The following is a 22,257-nucleotide window of genomic DNA, read 5'->3' on the forward strand; positions in this document are numbered from 1 at the left end:
ATATATATATACACATATACACATATATACATACATATATATATATACATATATACATACATACATATATATATTCCTGTTATTTCATCTTAATCTCTTCTCCTACACGTCTTCTGGAAAATATATGTACGTCTGGAAGTGGCAACAAGCCGCTCCATCCAGGTGAGTGATTAAATCCACCTCCCAGCTGTCTGCTGCAGCTGGTTCTGGTACCAAGAGCGTTCCGGGTCACCAGCTGGTTCTGGTACCACCAGAAGAACCACGCGGGTCACGTGGCTATCAGAAACGGTTTACTGGATCAACAGCAGCAACCGGATAAAACCATCAGTACAAAACATTAAAAACAATCAACAGTTCAGTGCATCATCTCGGTCCGGGTCGGCTCTGAAGAACCCCGACCCGGTTCCAGGAGGCGGCCCGGGTCCCGGTTCCACTTCAGTAAATAGCCTCGTCCATGTTGTCGTCGCTGTCCCCTCCGAACTCCTCGCCGTTGTCAAAGTAGGACATGATGTAGTCCGTCTCCTGCAGAGAGACCCGACAGAACCGTCAGAACCATCAGAACTAGGGGTGGAACAATATATCGTGCCAGGAAATTTGGTGAAACAAAAACGTCACGATACGTGTCGTGGAGGTGACAAACTGTAGCTGATATTGGGTTATTAATATGAATATATTGTGTTTACTAGTAACATTCTATTGGTAGCGGGATCACGTGACGACCTCGACCCGCGGACATAAATCTTCCTCCGCTCAGAAGAAACTAGTACCGTTTTGGTCCCGATCACGGGACTCTTGGGGGTTTTGAGCTCTGAACTTTAACTTCTAAGGTGAGCATGAATCAATCTGAACTTTTACTTTTAAGGTGAGCATGAATCAATGTTTTTTCTGATGTAAAGATTGTGTCGTCCCCGACGGTGGGAGGATGAAACGATACCGGGGTTCACCTTACGGCCTCAGGCTGGAGCAGGTGAAGCTCTGAGCTCTGGCAGAAGATCAATAACAGTCATGTTGACTTACGAGTTTGGGACTTTTCATTGTTGATTTATTTGCTTTTATTTATTTATTTATTTATTTATTTATTTATTTAATTTTAGTTGTTAAATTTCTGGAAAAGTCATACATGAGAAACTATTGAGTTTGTGGCTAAATATTTGTACTTGTATGAAACTGAAGATCCATAATGCAAACCTGACATTTACTTTTAGTTCAGTTTGTGGAAAATGGTTGGCCTGGCTTTCTCTTTAAAACTGAAACAGTTATAAAGCATTACAAACTGTAACAATAGGGCAAATGCACAACATTGTTTTGTATTTTGTGTCCTTCAAATAAAAGATCATTTTTTCCAGTCATATGTTCCTCATTCAAGGTTGTTAAAAATACTGCTATAGTATGGTATTGTTATGGTGACCTCAGTATGGTACCGTATGGTGAGGTTAGTGTATCATTTCAGAACCATCAGAACCATCAGAACCATCGCAACCATCAGAACCATCGCAACCATCAGAACCATCGCAACCATCACAACCATCACAACCATTAGAACCATCACAACCATCAGAACCATCACAACCATCAGAACCATCACAACCATCACAACCATCAGGACCATCACAACCATCACAACCATCACAACCATCACAACCATCTGATGAGGCATTGTAACAGCACCGTGGTCGACCTGAATATCAGCTTCCTACCCCCCCTGCAGAAGACGACACCTTGGAAGTTGCCTCAAACAGACTTGGAACACTAGAGAACCCCATGGGGTGATTTGGAACTTAGTGACAGTCATGCCAAATGCCCGATGGGGACATTTGGCCACAGATCACATCCAACTGTAAATTACTTTTCGTCTGTCACTTGGCTTGTGTATTCCCTGCCTTTTGCGCCTTGAATTTACGGTATAAAAGTCTTGTCGTCGAGCCACTCTGGGTCGGCATATCAACCAGACACTCGTCTGTGTAGATCCGCTCACCGCCGGCTGAATAAAAACTCACTATACCACGAGTGGACTTATGAACTGATTTTGATAAATTCCTCAAAACATCAGAACCATCACAACCATCACAACCAGAACCATCACAACCAGAACCATCACAACCATCACAACCATCACAACCAGAGACGAGTGGCGGGCCAGCAGGTCAGGGGTCACATGATCAGTTCATACAGCTGCACTGGTGCATCATGCTGGTCATGTGACCCCTGTAACAGTAGCCGTGTGTGTGTGTGTGTGTGTGTGTGTGTGTGTGTGTGTGTGTGAGAGAGTGTGAGTGTGTGTGTGTATGTACATGTGTGTGAGTGTGAGTGTGTGAGAGTATGTATGTGTGTGTGTGTGTGTGTGTGTGTGTGTGTGTGTGTGTGTGTGTGTGTGTGTGTGTGTGTGTGTGTGTGTGTGTGTGTGTCTACATGTGTGTGTATATGTAGTGCTGGGCGGTATGACCAAAATTTTATATCACAGTATTTTTCAAAATTATATCAGTTTCACGGTATATCACGGTATTTTTTTTTCATGCTAACTGGATGTTAACCACATTTTCTAATGATTTGGAAAGGAATTGCTGCAGTAAATTGGCTTAGAATGGCCTATTTTACTGTCATGAGGAGGAAATATTGTAGAAAAATATTAATGTCCACACTAGTATAAATACAGGTTTGCATGGCCTCACAAAATGATGCAGTTTACAATGAGGTGGCGGCACTTATGATTCTAATGAAGTGAGAGAATCAGTCAGACAACACTTAAAGACTATTTTTTTTTATAATTTTCTTTTTATTGAACATCTTCACCATATAACATGTACACAATGGTTCATTCTTTTTCTTTTTCCCCAGTAGGGGGACTTAACAGGCAAATATGATGAAATAAAATAAAATAAATTAAAATAAAAAGAAATAGAACATTTCAACATCTGTAGCTATCAACTAGGGGTCTTTGTTCCCATGATGTACAACTCAAATAAAGTCTGACCTAATTGGTTTTATGTACTCTAACCAGCTTTCCCAAATTCTTTTAAATCTGTCCATCTCTAGCCTCACAGAGAAAGTTAACTTTTCCATCCCATATATATTGTGTATAACCTCAACCCAGTCTTCCACCTTAGGTGCCTCATCCTTCATCCACTTTCTGGTAATTGCTTTCTTACTTGCAATCAACATTATCCTAAAAATATGTTTATCCCCAAATCTTGTAAAATCAACATCCAGTTTCCCCAAGTATAATACCTTGAATGTAGGTGGAAGATTTACCTTCAATACTTTGTCCATACAGTTCTTAAGTTCCTGCCAGTAGCTGCGAATGGAGGGACAACTCCAGAACACATGAAAATGGTCAGCTTTATCCACCCCACATAGTCGCCAACACTTTGTATCCCGATACTTTGCCTGTGCTGGTGTTCTGAAAAATCTCATGATGTTCTTCCAGCCATTTTCTCTCCAAGTTAATGAACAGGTCGTTCTCCACTGCTGTTCATTTATCTCTTCCCATTCATCCACTGATATGGTAATATTTGCGTCCCTCTCCCACCTTTCTTTTATATACACCGTGTCCATTCCCTTTAAATCTTCCACTCCCTTATATAATTTTGAAATTAGCTTTTTTCCCAGTTTTGATTCATATGCTGAAGTGAACATTCCAATAATTTCTGTTCCCCTCCCCTCTATACCCCCCCTCATCGTCTGCTCTAGATAGTGTCGTAATTGCAAATACCTGTATAGATCTGTATTTGTTAGATTATATTGGTCTTTTATCTCCTGAAAACTTTTAATCTCCTTCTTTCTTAAGAGCTCCCAGAGTATCGTTGGTCCCCTTTCCCAATTTTTAAAGCTATTATCTATTCTATTTGGTATGAATTCGGAATCGTACCCGATCCATCTTAATAATCTACTCTGAGTTCTTAAGTCATTTTTTGCAATCAATTTAAACCAAATCTTAAGTGATATATCCAGCCAAGGGTTTGCCCCTTCTCTAACGTGTTTTCTCAGGTTATCGTCCCCTATTATTGCCTGAATAGGTACCCCATCTGTTGTGTCGGCCTCAATTTCCTTCCATCTCGCTGAGTAGGAAGGGTTGTATATATTTAATAATATTTTAATTTGTGCAGCTTGATAGTAACTTTTCAGGCACGGAAGTGCTAGCCCTCCTTTGTTTTTAGGTAACTGCAGTGTTCTGTACCTGATCCTAGGTCTTTTCCCCTGCCAGATATATCTGGAAATCATCTTATCCCATTCCCTAAATTCATCTTCCGTTACTTCCACTGGTAGACTCTGGAACAGGTACAGAAGCCTGGGCAGTATGTTAATTTTTATCACCTCCACTCTTTGTGTAATGCCCATGTAAGGTATCAGATTCCACCTGCTAATATCAGATTTGATTTTATTAAGTAACAGGCTGTAGTTGATGGATTTTAATAGTCCTAAATCTTGAGGTAGATTAACTCCTAAATATTTTATTGATTTTGATTCCCAGTTGAGCTTGAAATTGTCCCTAATTGTTTGGCCCGGTGTATAGTTGAGAGTAATAACCTGAGTTTTTTGTATATTTATTTTATAGCCTGATAAATGACCATAATCAGTAAGGGTTGTCATAAGAGCAGGGAAGGACACATCCGGGCTAGATAAATACATTAATATGTTATCTGCAAATAGAGCTATTTTTTGTACCCCTCCCCCCATGTCTATACCTATAATATTTTAATTGTGTTTTATCCAATTGCTCAGGGGTTCCAGAAATATAGCGAAAAGAAGAGGACTTGCTGAGCAGCCTTGACGACAACCTCGTTCTAGTGTAATACATTTTGAGAGACTCCCATTGATCCTGATCCTAGCTGTCGGTTTGTTATACAGGGCCTGTATGACTTTAATAAATATCCTATGAAAATTAAACCGTTCCAGCACTCTATATAGGAAATTCCAGCCTACGGAGTCAAAAGCTTTTTCAGCATCCACTCCCACCACTACTGTCTCTATCTTATTTTTGATTACATGTTGCATCACATGTAGGGTGCGCCTAATATTGTCTTGCGTCTGCCTTTGTTTTATAAAACCGGTCTGGTCTAAATGTATTATTCCTGGCAGAATTATTTCCAGTCGTCTGGCTAAAATGGCTGTGAACAATCTATAATCCTGGTTAAGGACACTAATAGGCCTATAACTGGAGCATTCCTGCACATCCTTTCCCTCCTTCGGGATTACCGAAATAATGGCTTCTCTCCATGAATGAGGGATTTCTCCCTCCTTCAGCACCCAGTTGAACGCCTTCCGCAGAAGGGGGATTAATGTTACCCTAAATGATCTGTACCATTCTGCAGTGTATCCGTCTGCACCCGGGGACTTGTTGGCTTTAAGATTTGAGATTGCTTTATTTATTTCCTCATCCGTAATTTCGGCAGTTAAAGCCTCATTCTGTTCTTCTGTTACACTTGGTAGATTTAAGTTCTCTAAAAATTGATCAATCTGGGTTTTATCACTAGCTTTCGGTTGGGCATATAGATTTTTATAATAAGTTTCAAAGCACTTTTGTATTTCCTCCGTTTTGTCCATCGTTAATCTTGTATGTGGGTCCCTTATTTTGTAAATATTATTTTTTGCCTGCTGTTTCTTCAGTTTATATGCCAGCAACTTCGTTGACTTACCCCCCACTTCATAATATCTTTGTTTTACAAATAATAGTTTTTTTTGAATCTCTTGTGTATAAATCTCATTTATCTCTGCTCTCTTTTTTCTAATTTCCTGATATATGCGCTCTTCCAATTTGTCTTTATGTTCTTTTTCTAGCCTTTTTAGATCTGATTTTAGTGTGTCAAATTTTAATTGTCTCATCTTTTTTAAATATGCTGATTTGGCTATCAACTTCCCTCTCATCACGGCCTTACACGCATCCCACAGTACAGACGGAGACACCTCACCATTATCATTATCCTCTATATATGCCTGAAGTTCTTTAACTATTTCTTCCTTTGTGTGTCCTCTTAACATGTTTGAATTTAATCTCCAGACTGTTGTTTTTCTCTCATTCGCCAGACATAATGTTAAATAAAGAGGGCTGTGGTCTGATAGATCCCTTACTCCTATATCACATTCTTCCACCCTATACCTATCTTTATTATACATCAGGAAATAATCAATCCTGGCGTACGTGTTATGTGGTGGTGAATAATAAGTATAATCTTTACGTGTGGGATTCAGATCCCTCCAAACATCCACAATTCCCAGTTCAGACATCATCATCTTCATTTTTTTACTAATTGCACTTTTTTGTATCCCACCTCCTGAAGAATCTAAATGTGGGTTTAGTCTCAAATCAAACACCTGTGTATAAAACTTCCATTCCGAGCCCGGTGGAGCATAAATGTTAAGAAAAGTCACCAACTCACCCTCTAGTTTCCCCTTAACCATAATATATCTACCCTCTTTGTCCCCTGTCACAGATATCTTTTCAAATGAATTCTTTCCCGAAATTAAAATAGCCACCCCTCTCCGGTGTCCTGATTTGTAGGAGGCAGAAAATATTTGATTGTAGCCATTCCTTGTCAGCTTTGCATGTTCCTTGTCCGTTAGGTGGGTCTCCTGTAATAGTATTACCCCTACCCCTTCTTTTTTCATCTTACTTATTATCTTACTCCTTTTGGTTGGGTTGAGTACACCATTCACATTATACGAGGCTACTTTAATGCAGTTTTTGGATGTTGTCATCGATCTCCGTTCCACCTGCCTTGTGTCTATCTCCCATCTTCCCCATCATACCCCCCCCCCTATTGCTACAGAAACAATAATGAACATTTAACCTCATATAACAAAGGTTTAACATAAATACCTTCAAACACATAATGAAATGAACTTCCTTATGTGAGGTCTGCTTATTGACCTTCTCTGAGCTCTGATGTTCAGTCCGCTCTGAGGGATGGCCTCTGCTCCCGAGGAACAGGGGGCCCTCGCTGCTAGAAGCAGCATCGTCCATCTTTCAGTGCTGCCCCGACGTCCTCGGCATGTGAGGATATAAACTAAAAGTCCGTTAAAATAAACCAACAAAAAACGCTGCAGTCTTAACGAAAATTAAAGACACACGTTTCTCACCTCAGTCTTCCTAGTAGGCTAATATTATTTCCTGGAAACAGTCCAATCTTCACCTTATAGCGCCATTTCTCATCAGGTATCCCGGTCCCTCCTGAAGGCGTGCAGTTTCTGTTTGTATCCCTGTCGTGTCTCCGATGTCCCATGACCGGTCTTCGCGCTGCTGGACGTCCACATCAGACGCTTTATCTGTTCCGTCCAGTTCTCCGCCGGTTTCACGACCTGCACCTGAAGCCCTCGGGTCCGCATGTCCTTCGTCGCCTGCTCCGCTGTATCATAGAGGCGCGTCTCCCCCTCGTAAAACACCTGGAGTTTTGCTGGGAAAGGCGTCTGGAAACGTATTTTCTTGTCTCTTAACACCTTTTTTGCCTCTGTGTATTCTTTGCGTTTTCTCAAAACCTCCGGCGCATAGTCGTGGTCTAGAAACACCTTCCTCCCCTCATACATAAAGCCTTTTTTCTGCCACGCAATCTTGATAAGTTCTTCCTTACTTCGGAAGCTCTGCAACTTAATCACAATGGATCTTGGTGGAGAGTCTTTGGGAGGCTGGGAGACCAGGGACCGGTGGGCTCTTTCAATCTTTAATTCAAGTGATGGGGGTAAGTCCAGCTTCTCCCGAAGGAGGTTCTCGATAAAGGTGATCATTGATTGAGGGTTTCCCTCTGCTCCTTCCTTCACCCCATGTATCCGGACATTCTCCCTCCTCTCCAGGTCCGTCATCCTGGTCTCGACCCGCCTCTGCAGCTCCGCCAGCTCCAGCGTGGCTTCCTCCAGGCTCTGAGTGTGCTCCTCGGTTTCCACTATTCGCTTTTCGGCGTCATCAATCCTGTCGTTCGTCTTCCTGATGTCGTCTTTGATCTCTTTGAGATTTTCAAAGTTCTCCCGGCGAAACTCTCGTATCTCTTGTAAAATTGTTTCCAGGTCTGCCATACTTTCAGCAGGTGGTCGTGTCTCTCCTCCCTCCTGGCTCGGTCGCCCCGCTAGCTTGGCTTTCACTCCGCCACGTGTTGACTCTGCCCGGTCGTCAGTTAGCTCCCCCGCTAGTTCGGCTAACTCGCCGGTTAGCTTAGCTGGCTCGGTATCCTGCTCCAGGTTAAAATCCGCGTTTTTGTCAAACTTTCGACTTTTTCCTCTGTTCTTACTCATCGCCCTTATTTACCCGCTCTCAAATATATCCTCACTTTCTCAAAATGATAGGTTTACAGGGCTTTTTTAATCTCAGTGTCGGGGAGCTCACTTATTATGCTGCAGCCATGTTGGCGTCCGGCCGGAAGTCAACACTTAAAGACTTTAAGTGTTGTCTGACTGATCTTTTACAAAATAACAAGGTAGAAAATATCTATTGAACGTAAAAAACTGAACATGTTTTAATTTCCCAGCGTTATGTTCAGGGCTGCACATAATTATTTTGGTCTGGTGCTCAGAGGAGCCCCTGGATATGTGACCTGGGGCTCCAAAAACGCGGTGACCCGTCTCGCCGGATCGATAAAAGAGGGATGCAGGAATAAGTTATAGGCAAAACGATATTGATTCACTTATAAAGATGAATGGCTCAATAAGGTCCTTTACTAAGTTAATTTATTTCAATAATTCAACTAGAATATGGTGTAAAAGCTAATTTATTTCAATAATTCAACTAGAATATGGTGTAAAAGTTAATTTATTTCAATAATTCAACTAGAATATGGTGTAAAAGTTAATTTATTTCAATAATTCAACTAGAATATGGTGTAAAATTTAATTTATTTCAATAATTCAACTAGAATATGGTGTAAAAGTTAATTTATTTCAATACTTCAACTAGAATATGGTGTAAAAGTTAATTTATTTCAATAATTCAACTAGAATATGGTGTAAAAGTTAATCTATTTCAATAATTCAACTAGGATATGGTGTAAAAGTTGCAAAGCAAGATATGTTGAACCTTTATTTCATAAAATGTTCTCTAATTTATTTTTTATTTGGGGTTTTCATAAACTGTGAGCCATAATCAGAGAGCAGCGTCTTGCTGCTGTACGCAGTGACGGACACTGGCTGATTTATGGTTCCGCGTTGCACCAACGCAGAGCTTACGGGGTTGGATACACGGGAACGCGACGTACGGTGCGCGCCGCCGCGTAACATCATGCAGCCACTTCTCGGCGAACACACGTTTTCTGTTCGATTCGGGTAGTGGTTCAGTTTGGCGTCTCTTTGTAGTTGGTGGTGGTGGAACGCCAAAATAATTACTTAATAGCGCTTGCTTCTTGGACATTTTGACGAGACGTGTCGGGGTTTGTTCAGTAAAGCTGATCCTTACCTCTCTTCCTCACCGCCGCAACGAGCATGGAGGGGGAGTAAGGACGCGCTGTGATTGGCCAGTACCAACTTTGAGTGGCAGTTCTGGGGAAAAGCTCTCCCAATAGATTTTTTAATATTAGTATTCCGGTCTGGCCACAACCAATAATATGAGCCCCAGCTGTTGGTACGCAAAAGCGCTTCGCAGCACAAGATTGACAGCGCACTGTGGATTTTGACGGCGCATGCGCTCTGGCGGCCCACTTATGTGCAGCCCTGATTATGTTGTTTTGGTTCCACCTCCTGGTGAATGTTAGGTAAGATTCTTATGTGGTTACTTTTTGGTTGGCCAACGATTTATGTTTGTGGTGCGCAACAGTTACGTGGTTACTTTTTGGTTGGCCAACGATTTATGTTTGTGGTGCGCAACTGTTACGGGAGCGGTCAGTCTATTTCCTTATACTACAATGCCATTATTAATTGTTCGTTTTTTTTCCCACTTATTCCACTGAACACCGAAAGTGTTTTTTTGCCATTTTCGGCCGAACAATTTCGGTTACCGAACAATTTCGGTTACCGAACAATCGGTGCATCACTACTGCTAAACAGTCCCCTCACAAACAGTGTCCAGTGGCGCTACGTTCCCAACGTTGTGTACGCTACTGTACATACTCACCGGTATTACGGTATATGAAAAATTCATATCATAAGAAAAATAAACACCGGTATTCGGTATGAACCGGTATACTGCCCAGCACTATGTATATGTACATGTGTGTGAGTGTGTATGTATGTGTACATGTGTGTGTGTGGCCAGGTGTGTGTTTGTCTATAAATGTGTGTGAGAGAAACTCCTCACCTCCTCGAACTCCTCTTCGTCGTACTCCTCCTCTTCCTCCCCCTCCTCCTGCTTCTTCCTCTCCTCCCCCTCCTCCTCCGACGTCTGCTGCTCTTCCTTCTTCTCCAGCGTCTGAGGAGCCGGCTGTCACTCAGGGTTTCATTGGAAACCACCACTTCAACCGGCTGTCACTCAGGGTTTCCATGGAAACCACCACTTCAACCGGTTGTCACTCAGGGTTTCCATGGAAACCACCACTTCAACCTCCAGACCTGGACCAGCAGTCCTGGTTCACCAGGTCCTGGTGGACCAGGACTGCTGGTGGACCAGGACTCTACTGGATGGGGGCCCCGGCTGGACCCGGTCCCCAGCAGAGACCAGGACTCTACTGGTCCAGGTCTCTGCAGGACCGGGTCCCCAGCAGAGACCAGGACTCTACTGGTCCAGGTCTCTGCAGGACCGGGGCTCTAGCAGAGACCAGGACTCTACTGGTCCAGGTAGAGATCTCTGCAGGACCGGGTCCTCCAGCAGAGACCAGGACTCTACTGGTCCAGGTCTCTGCAGGACCGGGTCTCCAGCAGAGACCAGGACTCTACTGGTCCAGGTCTCTGCAGGACCGGGTCTCCAGCAGAGACCAGGACTCTACTGGTCCAGGTCTCTGCAGGACCGGGTCCCCAGCAGAGACCAGGACTCTACTGGTCCAGGTCTCTGCAGGACCGGGTCTCCAGCAGAGACCAGGACTCTACTGGTCCAGGTCTCTGCAGGACCGGGTCTCCAGCAGAGACCAGGACTCTACTGGTCCAGGTCTCTGCTGGATCGGGTCTCCAGCAGGGTCTCACCTCCAGTTTCAGCAGGACCTCCTCTTTCTCTTTCACTTTCTTCTTCTTCTTCTTCTTCACCAGAGCAGGCTGAACTGTGTCTGAGCGGCTGAGAGACACCGACACACCTGAGGACACACAACACACCTGTAATCAGAGTACTGAGAGGGTAATCAGAGTACTGGTGGAGGGTAATCAGAGTACTGATGGAGGGTAATCAGAGTACTGAGAGGATAATCAGAGTACTGGTGGAGGGTAATCAGATTACTGGTGGAGGGTAATCAGAGTACTGAGAGGGTAATCAGAGTACTGGTGGAGGGTAATCAGAGTACTGCGAGGGTAATCAGAGTGCTGGTGGAGGGTAATCAGAGTACTGGTGGAAGGTAATCAGAGTACTGAGAGGGTAATCAGAGTACTGAGAGGGTAATCAGACTACTGGTGGAGGGTAATCAGAGTACTGAGAGGGTAATCAGAGTACTGGTGGAGGGTAATCAGAGTAAAGAGAGGGTAATCAGAGTACTGGTGGAGCGTAATCAGAGTACTGAGAGGGTAATCAGAGTAAAGAGAGGGTAATCAGGTGGTAATCAGGTTACCTGGATGTCGGGGGGGTCTCCGCACCTGCAGCTCTCTGGGGAAACGTCTCCAGTCTGAAACAACAACAGTTTACAACAACTGGACCAGGACCTGGGGCCTCATTTAAAATGGACTGCGTAGGATTCATACTAAAAGTGCACGTACACCCAAAAGCCGAAAATGCCGGGCGCAAAAAAAAATCTGGATCTATAAAACCGCGTGCACGCAGACTTGCACGCAGACTTGCACGCAATGTTCTCTTTATAAATCACAGTCCAGCTGGAAGATTGCGCAGCTGAATCCGCCTCATATCCCGCCCTCTACACGCCCACTTTTTACCTTAAAAGCGTAATGCAAAGTAGTATTTGCATATGGAGGAGCCTGCTGAGCATGCGCAGTGGCTTCCTGCAGCCTGTTTGGCGTCAGAATGAATGAGAGGGTGTCCAGCCACCGTGCCACTGAATTTCACTGAGATCTGAGATCGAAATGTTGTGGATGAGGTGGAGGACAGGAAAACCACATTATTTGGTGGTGACAGTAAAAGTAGAAAAAGTATATAAATAGTAGGCTATGAAATAAAGCGAGTGAGTGGCAGCACGCCGTTGCTGCGCTAAACGCCGTGAGTGACCCGACGCAACAGGGGGGACATGTCCCCCGTCTTCTCAAAATCATGTTTTTGTCCCCCCCACTTTTTACAGTTTAAAAACTAACGGTAGGCTCATCCTGTAATTGGAAATCATCAACACACCCTGTGCGAAAGCCGGCCCGGCAGCCCCGCTTCACCCCCCGTTCCCCCCTCCCCTCAGAGCTGCTCTAAGCTGATTTATGGTTCCACGTTACACCAACGCAGAGCCTACGGCGTAGGTGCGCGTTGCCGATGAGGGGCTCCGTGGAGCCCCTAAACGCTCTATGAAGCCCCTCATTTGTTCTGTCCTAAAGCGGTGGGAGAAGACGAAGTTCCCGGCGTGTCACCGCGGCTGTAGCAGCACCAGAGTCCTGACTGATGCTGTGCTTCACACACAGAGGGACACGATCAGCGCTATTTTATTACAAGTCTGATATATGTTGTGATATGTGATGACATTATTAAGAGTATGACATGAATCTGGCTTCATTTCACCACCTCACAGCCTGCCTCGCCAGTTCCCCGTGTCTTACGTAAATTCTTACGGGAGGGTGAGGGTTGCCGTAGGGATCCACAGATTTTTCGGTTAGTTTTTTCTTTTTAGATCCGAGGCTTTGCGTAGATGTCGGCTTCCGCAACTTTCAGGCGCCTTTTCTGCGCAAGCATCTTTATATATGAGGCCCCAGATCTCTGGTCTCTGGTACCACCAGAGTCCTGGTCCTGGTCCAGGTCTCTGGTCTCTGGTGGTAGCAGAGTCCTGGTCCAGGACCTGGGGCCTCATTTATAAAAGAGTGTGTAGGACCCATACTAAAAGTGCACGTAAACCCAAAACCCGAAAATGGCGGGTGCAAAAAAAAATCCGGATTTATAAAACCGTGTGCACGCACACCTGCACGCAATGTTCGCTTTATAAATCAGTCCAGCTGGAAGGTTGCACAGGGGAATTCGCCTCATATCCCGCCCTCTACACGCCCACTTTACACCATAAATGGGCAATGCAAAGTAGTTCATGACTGTATTTGCATATGAATGAGCCTGCTGAGCATGCGCAGCGGCTTTCTGCAGCCTGTTTGGCCGTCAGAATGAATGAGACGTGTCGAGCAACCGTGCCACTAAATTTCACGGAGACTGAGATGGAAATGTTGTGGATGAGGAAAACGACATTATTTGGTGGTCACAGTAAAAGTATAAATAGTATATAAATAGTATAAAATAAAGAGAGTGAGTGGCACGTCGTTGCTGCGCTAAACGCTGTGAGTGCCACCAAGGGCGCAATTTCCACTGGGGACAGGGGGGACATGTCCCCCCAACTTTTCAAAATCATGTTTATGTCCCCCCCACTTTTTACAGTTTAAAAACTAACGGTAGGCTCAGCCTGTAATTACAAATCATCAAGACACCCTGTGCGAAGACGATGCGAATACGGCACGGCAGCCCCGCTCCCCCTCCTCCCTCCCCTCTCCCCTCAGTGCTGCTCAAGGCTGATTTATGGTTCTACGTTAAAAACGACGCAGAGCCTACGGCGTAGCCTCTACGTCGTTTTAACGCAGAACCATAATTTAGGCTTACGCCTGCGCGTAAAACTCATTATATATATTTAAAAAATCTGAATCCCTTTAGGGGCTCCGTAGAGTGGTCCAGCACTATTTGTTCTGTCTGTGTGGGGGCGGTTGGAAGCGGCCGGTGGGTGACGAAGAGGTTCCCGGCGTGTCCTGCACTGCGGCTGCAGCAGCAGCAGCCCCAGAGTCCTGACTGACGCTTCAAACACAGAGGGACACGATCAACGCTATTATATTATAAGTCTGATATATGTTGTGATATGTGATGACATTTATCATTTATTATCATTTCACCACCTCACTGCCTGCATCGCCAGTTCCCCATATCTTCAAAATGTTCCTACGGGAGGGTCAGGGTTGGCGTAGGGATACGCACATTTTTCGGTTAGTTTTTTCTTATTAAATCCCAACCTTTGCGTAGAAGGTGGCTTGCGCATCTTTCAAGCCCTGTTTTGTGCGCAAGCAAGCTTTATAAATGAGGCCCCTGGTCTCTGGTCTCGGATATCACCAGAGTCCTGGTCCAGGTCCAGGTTTTGTATGGTTTCCATGGATACGGTCTCACCTGGAGTCCAGGTGTAGCCGTCGTTCTGCTCGCTGCTGTGGTATTTATCAGAGTAGCGTTCCACATCTGGACAGGAAGTACACAGTCACCTTCACAATAAGACTGAAGCTGATCATCAAATCAGAGTAATTGATTATGGTTGGGTGATTGATCATGGATCAGTGATTGATTATGGATTGGTGATTAGTGATTGATCATGGATCAGTGATTGATTATAAATCAGTGATTGATTATGGATCAGTGATTGATTATAGATCAGAGTGATTGATTATAAATCAGTGATTGATTATGGATCAGTGATTGATTATAGATCAGAGTGATTGATTATGGATCGGTGATTGATTATGGATCAGTGATTGATTATGGATTGGTGATTGATTATGGATCGGTGATTGATTATGGATCAGTGATTGATTATGGATCGGTGATTGATCATGGATGGGTGATTGATCGGTGATTGATTATGGATCAGTGATTGATTATAGATCAGAGTGATTGATCATGGATCAGTGATTGATTATGGATCAGTGATTGATTATAGATCAGAGTGATTGATTATGGATCGGTGATTGATTATGGATCAGTGATTGATTATAGATCAGAGTGATTGATTATGGATCGGTGATTGATTATGGATCAGTGATTGATTATGGATCAGTGATTGATTATGGATCAGTGATTGATTATGGATCAGAGTGATTGATTATGGATCGGTGATTGATTATTGATCAGTGATTGATTATGGATCAGTGATTGATTATGGATCGGTGATTGATTATGGATCAGTGATTAATTATGGATCAGAGTGATTGATTATGGATCGGTGATTGATTATGGATCAGTGATTGATTATAGATCAGAGTGATTGATTATGGATCAGTGATTGATTATAGATCAGAGTGATTGATCATGGATCAGTGATTGATTATGGATCAGTGATTGATTATAGATCAGAGTGATTGATTATGGATCGGTGATTGATTATGGATCAGTGATTGATTATAGATCAGAGTGATTGATTATGGATCGGTGATTGATTATGGATCAGTGATTGATTATGGATCAGTGATTGATTATGGATCAGAGTGATTGATTATGGATCGGTGATTGATTATTGATCAGTGATTGATTATGGATCAGTGATTGATTATGGATCGGTGATTGATTATGGATCAGTGATTAATTATGGATCAGAGTGATTGATTATGGATCGGTGATTGATTATGGATCAGTGATTGATTATAGATCAGAGTGATTGATTATGGATCAGTGATTGATTATAGATCAGAGTGATTGATTATGAATCAGTGATTGATTATAGATCAGAGTGATTGATTATGGATCAGTGATTGATCAGTGATTGATCACCTCTGAGGGCTTTGGCCGGCCGGATGAAGAAGGGCAGAGTCTTCATGGCTGCTCTGAAATCCTGCTTGAGGGCCAGCAGATACTCCGCCTCCTCCCCGCCCCCCAGGGGGAGGGGCTTCTGCTCCATCACCTGGAATAATCAATAACAAGAATAATAATAATCTGCTCCATCACCTGGAATAATCAATAACAAGAATAATAATAATCTGCTCCATCACCTGGAATAATCAATAACAATAATAATAATAATCTGCTGCATCACCTGGGGGGGGTCAAATTATTATAATAATAACAACAACAACAACAACAACAACAACAACAACAACAACAACAATAATAATAATGTGCTCCATTGCCAGGGGGGGGGGGGGGCACGTTAATAATAGGCCCCGTCTAGGCCCCGTCTAGGCTCCGTCTAGGCCCCGCCCAGGTCCCGTCTAGGCCCCGCCCCCGTCTAGGCTCTGTCTAGGCTCCGTCTAGGCCCCGCCCAGGCCCCTTCTAGGCCCCGCCCCCGTCTAGGCTCTGTCTAGGCTCCGTCTAGGCCCCCCCTCCCCACTGTGGTCTGATAAAGATCATAACAAGATCAACAGGTGCACAGGTGTTTCTGAGATACACGACGGATCAGAGAACTGATCAGAGGATCGATCAAAGATCAGATCAGAGAACGATCAAAGATCAGATCAGAAAACTGATCAAAGGATCGATCAAAGATCAGATCAGAGAACGATCAAAGGTCAGATCAGAGAACTGATCAGAGGATCGATCAAAGATCAGATCAGAGAACAATCAAAGATCAGAGAACTAATCAGAGATCGATCAGAGAACTGATCAGAGGATCGATCAAAAATCAGATCAGAGAACGATCAATTCTCTGATCAGAGAATTGATGGGGGTATCAGAGGGACCTGGATAGCTCAGCGGGTTGACGGGTGTCATCTATACAGGCTACAGTCCTCGGGCAGGCAGCACAGGTTCGAGTCCCGGCCTGTTGCTCTATACTGCAGTGCACCCCCCCCCCACTTCCTCACTACTATAATAAAACCCTTTAAAGAATGGATCAGATTGATAGATACTTTATTGATCCCGGAGGGAATTGCAGACAGATTCCATCAGCGAGGCGTTCAGGCGTCTGTTTCACACCGTGGATCAGAACCAACACAACTGTTAAAGGAACGATGGTGTCCATGTTTATTTAATTCAACAGCTAAATAAAACATTTAGAAAAACTTTTAAAATTCAGATATTTGTCTGCGTTTTCAGGTTGAGACGACGTACACAACCTAAAGTCTTCTATTCTTTCCTTGGGAGCATCACTTCATCCTCCTCTCTCACCCTGACTGTCACTAGGGAACTCTGGGTAAATCTGGACTCGGATCACATGACCTTCTTCCACAGATCCACTCTAATGTTTATTTCTGATAAGCGCTTTTCTGAGTTCCTTCATGTGGAAATATTGTCGTCTTCACTATTAAACGTAGTCGAGTTATATGTTGTTTTCACCATCTGACGTCATAAAGGTGTTTGTGTCACAACGAGAAGCTCCAGCTCACCTGCTGACTACAACCAGGTGGGGACTTTTATTTTGAAGGGCAGTGTTGACCTGCGGGGGGACGTGTCTCACCTGCGAGGACACACCTGAACTCTGAGAACTCTGCCAGGAACTTGACCAACAAAGTTAGAGAAATATTGTTTAAAATCATTCATAGATTTTATCCGTCTAATGGTCATATTGTTAAAAGATTTAAAATAGACATTGATGTGAAACGTGCTTTCTGTTCTGTAAATATTGAAACAATTACTCATTTATTTTGGCTCTGCCCCCATTAATTGTCCAAAACCTCTGGATTGATATATGTAATTTTATTGTTAACTATATTGAAGAAGAATTTAAGTTGTTTTGGAGGGATGTGCTGTTTGGACACGGGGAAGGCAGGTGTGGGGGCGGGGCTTACTGGGAAGGCAGGTGTGTGGGGGCGGGGCTTACGGGGAAGGCAGGTGTGTGGGGGCGGGGCTTACGGGGAAGGCAGGTGTGTGGGGGCGGGGCTTACTGGGAAGGCAGGTGTGGGGGCGGGGCTTACGGGGAAGGCAGGTGTGTGGGGGCGGGGTTTACAGGGAAGGCAGGTGTGTGGGGGCGGGGCTTACGGGGAAGGCAGGTGTGGGGGAGGGGCTTACGGGGAAGGCAGGTGTGTGGGGGCGGGGTTTACAGGGAAGGCAGTTGTGTGGGGGCGGGGCTTACGGGGAAGGCGGGTGTGTGGGGGCAGGGCTTACAGGGAAGGTAGTTGTGTGGGGGCGGGGCTTACTGGGAAGGCAGGTGTGGGGGCGGGGCTTACGGTGAAGGCAGGTGTGTGGGGGCGGGGCTTACATTGAAGGCAGGCGTGTGGGGGCGGGGCTTACGGGGAACGCATGTGTGGGGGGCGGGGCTTACAGGGAAGGCAGGTGTGGGGGCGGGGCTTACGGGGAAGGCAGGTGTGGGGGAGGGGCTTACGGGGAAGGCAGGTGTGTGGGGGCGGGGTTTACAGGGAAGGCAGGTGTGTGGGGGCGGGGCTTACAGGGAACGCATGTGTGGGGGCGGGGCTTACAGGGAAGGCAGGTGTGTGGGCGAGACTTACGGGGAAGGCAGGTGTGGGGGCGGGGCTTACAGGGAAGGTAGGTGTTTGGGGGCGGGGCTTACGGGGAAGGCAGGTGTGGGCTGCTGCATGGCGGGAGGCAGTGAGTCTCTGCTGAGCCCAAAGGAGTCGACGCTGAAGCTCAGCATCCTGCAGCCGCGTCCTCGACCCGCCATCCTGGACTGGACCGGACCTGGTACCGAGACCCGACCTGGACCCGCCCGGCACCGAGAGCCGAGCAGGATCCGCAAGAACCGGTCCGGGTGGAGGAGGTGAACCCTGAAGGACAAACAGACAGACAAACAGGGGTGAAACTCCCGGGGGGGGGGGGGGGAGGGGGGACGTGTCCCCCCCATTAGTAAAAGTGTCCCCCCCTAGAATAATTTGAGACAGAATTAATCATTTTTGAACAATGCAGTAGTATTTATTCAAAGCGTAATGTAAGCAGTGCTCATTATAATCGTGCAATAATGTGCTAAACACATCTGTAAAGATTTAGTCCCCCCCTCCCATTCCTAGCAATGCTTTAGTCCAGACACACATACTCCTGTACACCTACACACCGCAGTCCTGGTGTAAAAGGTGAGTATTCACACAGATATAGTGCAGTGTTTCCCCTACCATTGTATAGGCCTGGCGGGTCCGCCAGACCAACGAGACCCCCCGCCAGGCCTATAAAAAAAAATCCATGATCATTTACGTTCAGGAGCGCCTCTGCAGCTGTTCTGTTCTGCAACGTGAGTCAACCTGCTTCGTTGCCTAGTAACGATGCGAGTACCGCTGCTGAGAGCGCGGACATATAATTATACATTATGGGATGTATAGAGTTTGTAGCTAGCCAACTATTGGCGCTTTTGCACTAGTATCTACTCAGCTCGCTTCTACCCGCCACGGCCCCGTCTTGCGCTTTTGCACTAGGGGCTGAGGCAGGTGGAGCCGCTCCAAGCAGATACTTTTTCTGTAACCATTCTGTCGAGGTTCTAACCGGGCTGAGCCGGGACTATTTTTATATAAATTTTTTTTTTTTACCTTGTCTGCACACATATTATTGATTGATACCATGACGGTAGAAACCAAAAGTGTATATATGTGCATTATTACTATATTTAATATATATACATATATATACGCACACATATGCGTACACATACATAAATATACACATACAAACCCAGTGTTTTTTTTTTTTTTTTTTTTTTGGGGGGGGGGGGGGGGGGGGGGGGTGACGACATCCACTGCCAATCCAGGAAGCAGGAACACACGGAGACACACGTCAAGCACTGGAAATCTGCAACAAAAAAACACAAACAAAGCACGAAACGGGCACGGAGCCAACCAAAACAATAACAGCAATCGACCTAAATCTTGAGATCTGATCGCAGTCTGAGCTAAGCTATCGCTACCGCTACCTAAACCCAAAAACTAAAGAGCCAGCATGCAGGTGAACAAGCCAGTGTGTATGTCTATGTGTGTGTGTGTGTATGTATATGATCATGCGTGTGTGTGTGTGTGTGTGTGTGTGTGTATGAATGTGACTAAGTGACTCTATGTGTGTATGTGTATGTGTGTGTGTGTGTGTGTGTGTGTGTGTGTGTGTGTGTAATAAACCAAACAAAGCTTCAGCCGGGACTATTTCTGACGTCATCACCCTCCGCGCCACTGATTGGTCGGGGGGGGGGGGTGGGGGGTGGCCGTCAGACGTTTGAATCAAGAGGCGGGAGTCAGCGCGAGACCGGCTCGCTGCGATTTTATTATAAAGCGCAAAACGTATGTTTTGTGATCCAACTCTGAGGTGCAGATCTTCATAAACCTGGTGGCTGTCGAGAGAATTAAAAAAGGGATGTAGGCGGGCTATTTTACTCTCAGCCGCTCGCGGCTCCAGCTGATTTCTGATCAGCGCCGACACGAACAAAGGTGTTGCGCAATCGCGTACGTCACAGCATGTAACAGTATGTATGCGTATATATATGTATATATATTAAATATAGTAATAATGCACATATATACCCCTTTGGTTTCTACCGTCATGGTATCAATCATTAATATGTGTGCAGACAAGGTGGAGAGAAAAAAAAAAAAAAAAAAAAAGTTTTGGGATTGTTTGGAGTTTTTACAAGAGGTAAAAGCTCTAAAATGTAATGGACTGTGGTGGAAGTTAGAACAGTTAACAAAGGTATTATGTCATATTATGATGTGTAAGGGATAATGCGCGACGAGGTGTACATTATCAGAAATATATGGGCGTGAACCATCCAATGGGAAGCGGAGGACGGTTTGCCTCCGCAAAGTATATTTATGTTAATGTCCACCTGGAAGGGCATTATCCCGCTTATACCACGGTCACTTACCAAAAAACAAAAATATTAAATCAGTTATTCATGCTTTAATGGGTTTTCAGTTGAAATCATTAGTTTTATAACAAGCCACAGCTGAGCGGCTTAATATTCTAGTTCGCTCATCTCCGCTCGGCTATGCTACAATAACAAACAGGAAATATATATATATATATATATATATATATATAAATTAAGATTTGCCGGACTTCTGCTCTTTACCGTCCTGCGGTAGCCAGCTCTTCTTCTCTGAATCTCCGTTGCCGTGGTTACCACCTGGCAGTTGATCCAGCGCAATGATATCAAAGTTATCAGGCAATTTGACCGAACTTGTTTTCTAGCTGGAGGTTATAAGTGATAACCTACACCTGCCAGCCAATCAGAATCCAGTATTCACACAGACCTTGGTATCAGCTGTATTATTGCCACCTTCCGCCTAATACCATTGTTTTGTATTACTGGGTGAATAAACAAGAACTTATACATATATATATATATATATATATATATATATATATATATATATATATATACATATTCACTTATATACAGGACTCATACAAGTATGAGAGAGAGAGAGAGAGAGAGAGAGAGAGAGAGAGAGAGAGAGAGAGAGAGAGAGAGAGAGAGAGAGAGAGAGACTCAGCCAGAGCTCTGTTGGTAAATTGCGGTAAAAGATTCTGTATAAACGGCTGCAACTTTTATTCCTGGAATTATTCTCTAGAATGTTACTGTTTATTGTCCCCAACTATGAAATGGGATTTTCGCCCAGAACCTCACAGAACCTCAGCAGAACCTCACAGAACCTCAGCCGAACCTCACAGAACCTCAGCAGAACCTCACAGAACCTCAGCAGAACCTCACAGAACCTCAGCAGAACCTCACAGAACCTCAGCCGAACCTCACAGAACCTCAGCAGAACCTCACAGAACCTCAGCAGAACCTCAGCCGAACCTCACAGAACCTCAGCAGAACCTCACAGAACCTCAGCCGAACCTCACAGAACCTCAGCAGAACCTCACAGAACCTCAGCAGAACCTCAGCAGAACCTCACATAACCTCACAGAACCTCAGCCGAACCTCAGCAGAACCTCACAGAACCTCAGCAGAACCTCAGCCGAACCTCACAGAACCTCAGCAGAACCTCACAGAACCTCAGCAGAACCTCACAGAACCTCAGCAGAACCTCACAGAACCTCAGCCGAACCTCACAGAACCTCAGCAGAACCTCACAAAACCTCAGACGAACCTCACAGAACCTCAGCCGAACCTCACAGAACCTCAGCAGAACCTCACAGAACCTCACAGAACCTCAGCAGAACCTCACAGAACCTCAGCAGAACCTCACAGAACCTCAGCAGAACCTCACATAACCTCACAGAACCTCAGCAGAACCTCACCTGCGCTGATCTCCACCTGAACTTAGTTAGCGACCAAACCTGCAGGTAAACCTGCAGCCGGTTCTGGTCCGGTTCCCTGTTCTAAGGTTCGGTCCAGTGGACGTCTTTGTTTACATCCCGCTGGGCGCCATAACAGCAGCTTCTTCTTCTTCTTCTTCTTCTCATACATGTATCCGTATCCGTATCATGGATCTATATCCGCCCCATGGAGCTGCTGCGATACGTCA

At 44.9% G+C, this 22,257-nt stretch overlaps 1 protein-coding gene across 4 annotated transcripts; it reads right to left on the reverse strand.

Annotated features, from left to right (window-relative positions):
- Positions 1–57: 57 nt before the first annotated feature.
- Positions 58–22,183, reverse strand: polr3glb (RNA polymerase III subunit GL b). 4 transcript variants are annotated; one of them, XM_061718144.1, is made up of 8 exons: positions 22,031–22,183; positions 18,363–18,576; positions 15,692–15,821; positions 14,324–14,389; positions 11,598–11,651; positions 11,026–11,132; positions 10,208–10,318; positions 59–522 (listed from the first exon to the last, which is right to left on the reverse strand). In XM_061718144.1, the coding sequence occupies exons 2-8, from the start codon at positions 18,471–18,473 to the stop codon at positions 436–438; spliced, it is 666 nt and encodes a 221-aa protein (XP_061574128.1). In that variant the 5' UTR covers positions 18,474–18,576; positions 22,031–22,183; the 3' UTR covers positions 59–435. The 4 variants fall into 4 exon arrangements, with proteins under 4 accessions (XP_061574131.1, XP_061574130.1, XP_061574128.1 ...); XM_061718145.1 differs by lacking the exon at positions 22,031–22,183 and adding an exon at positions 20,853–21,093; XM_061718147.1 differs by lacking the exon at positions 18,363–18,576 and having other exon boundaries at positions 58–522.
- Positions 22,184–22,257: the final 74 nt, after the last annotated feature.

Source organism: Cololabis saira, chromosome 3 (genome assembly GCF_033807715.1).
Source record: "Cololabis saira isolate AMF1-May2022 chromosome 3, fColSai1.1, whole genome shotgun sequence".
Classification (NCBI taxonomy): domain Eukaryota; kingdom Metazoa; phylum Chordata; class Actinopteri; order Beloniformes; family Belonidae; genus Cololabis; species Cololabis saira.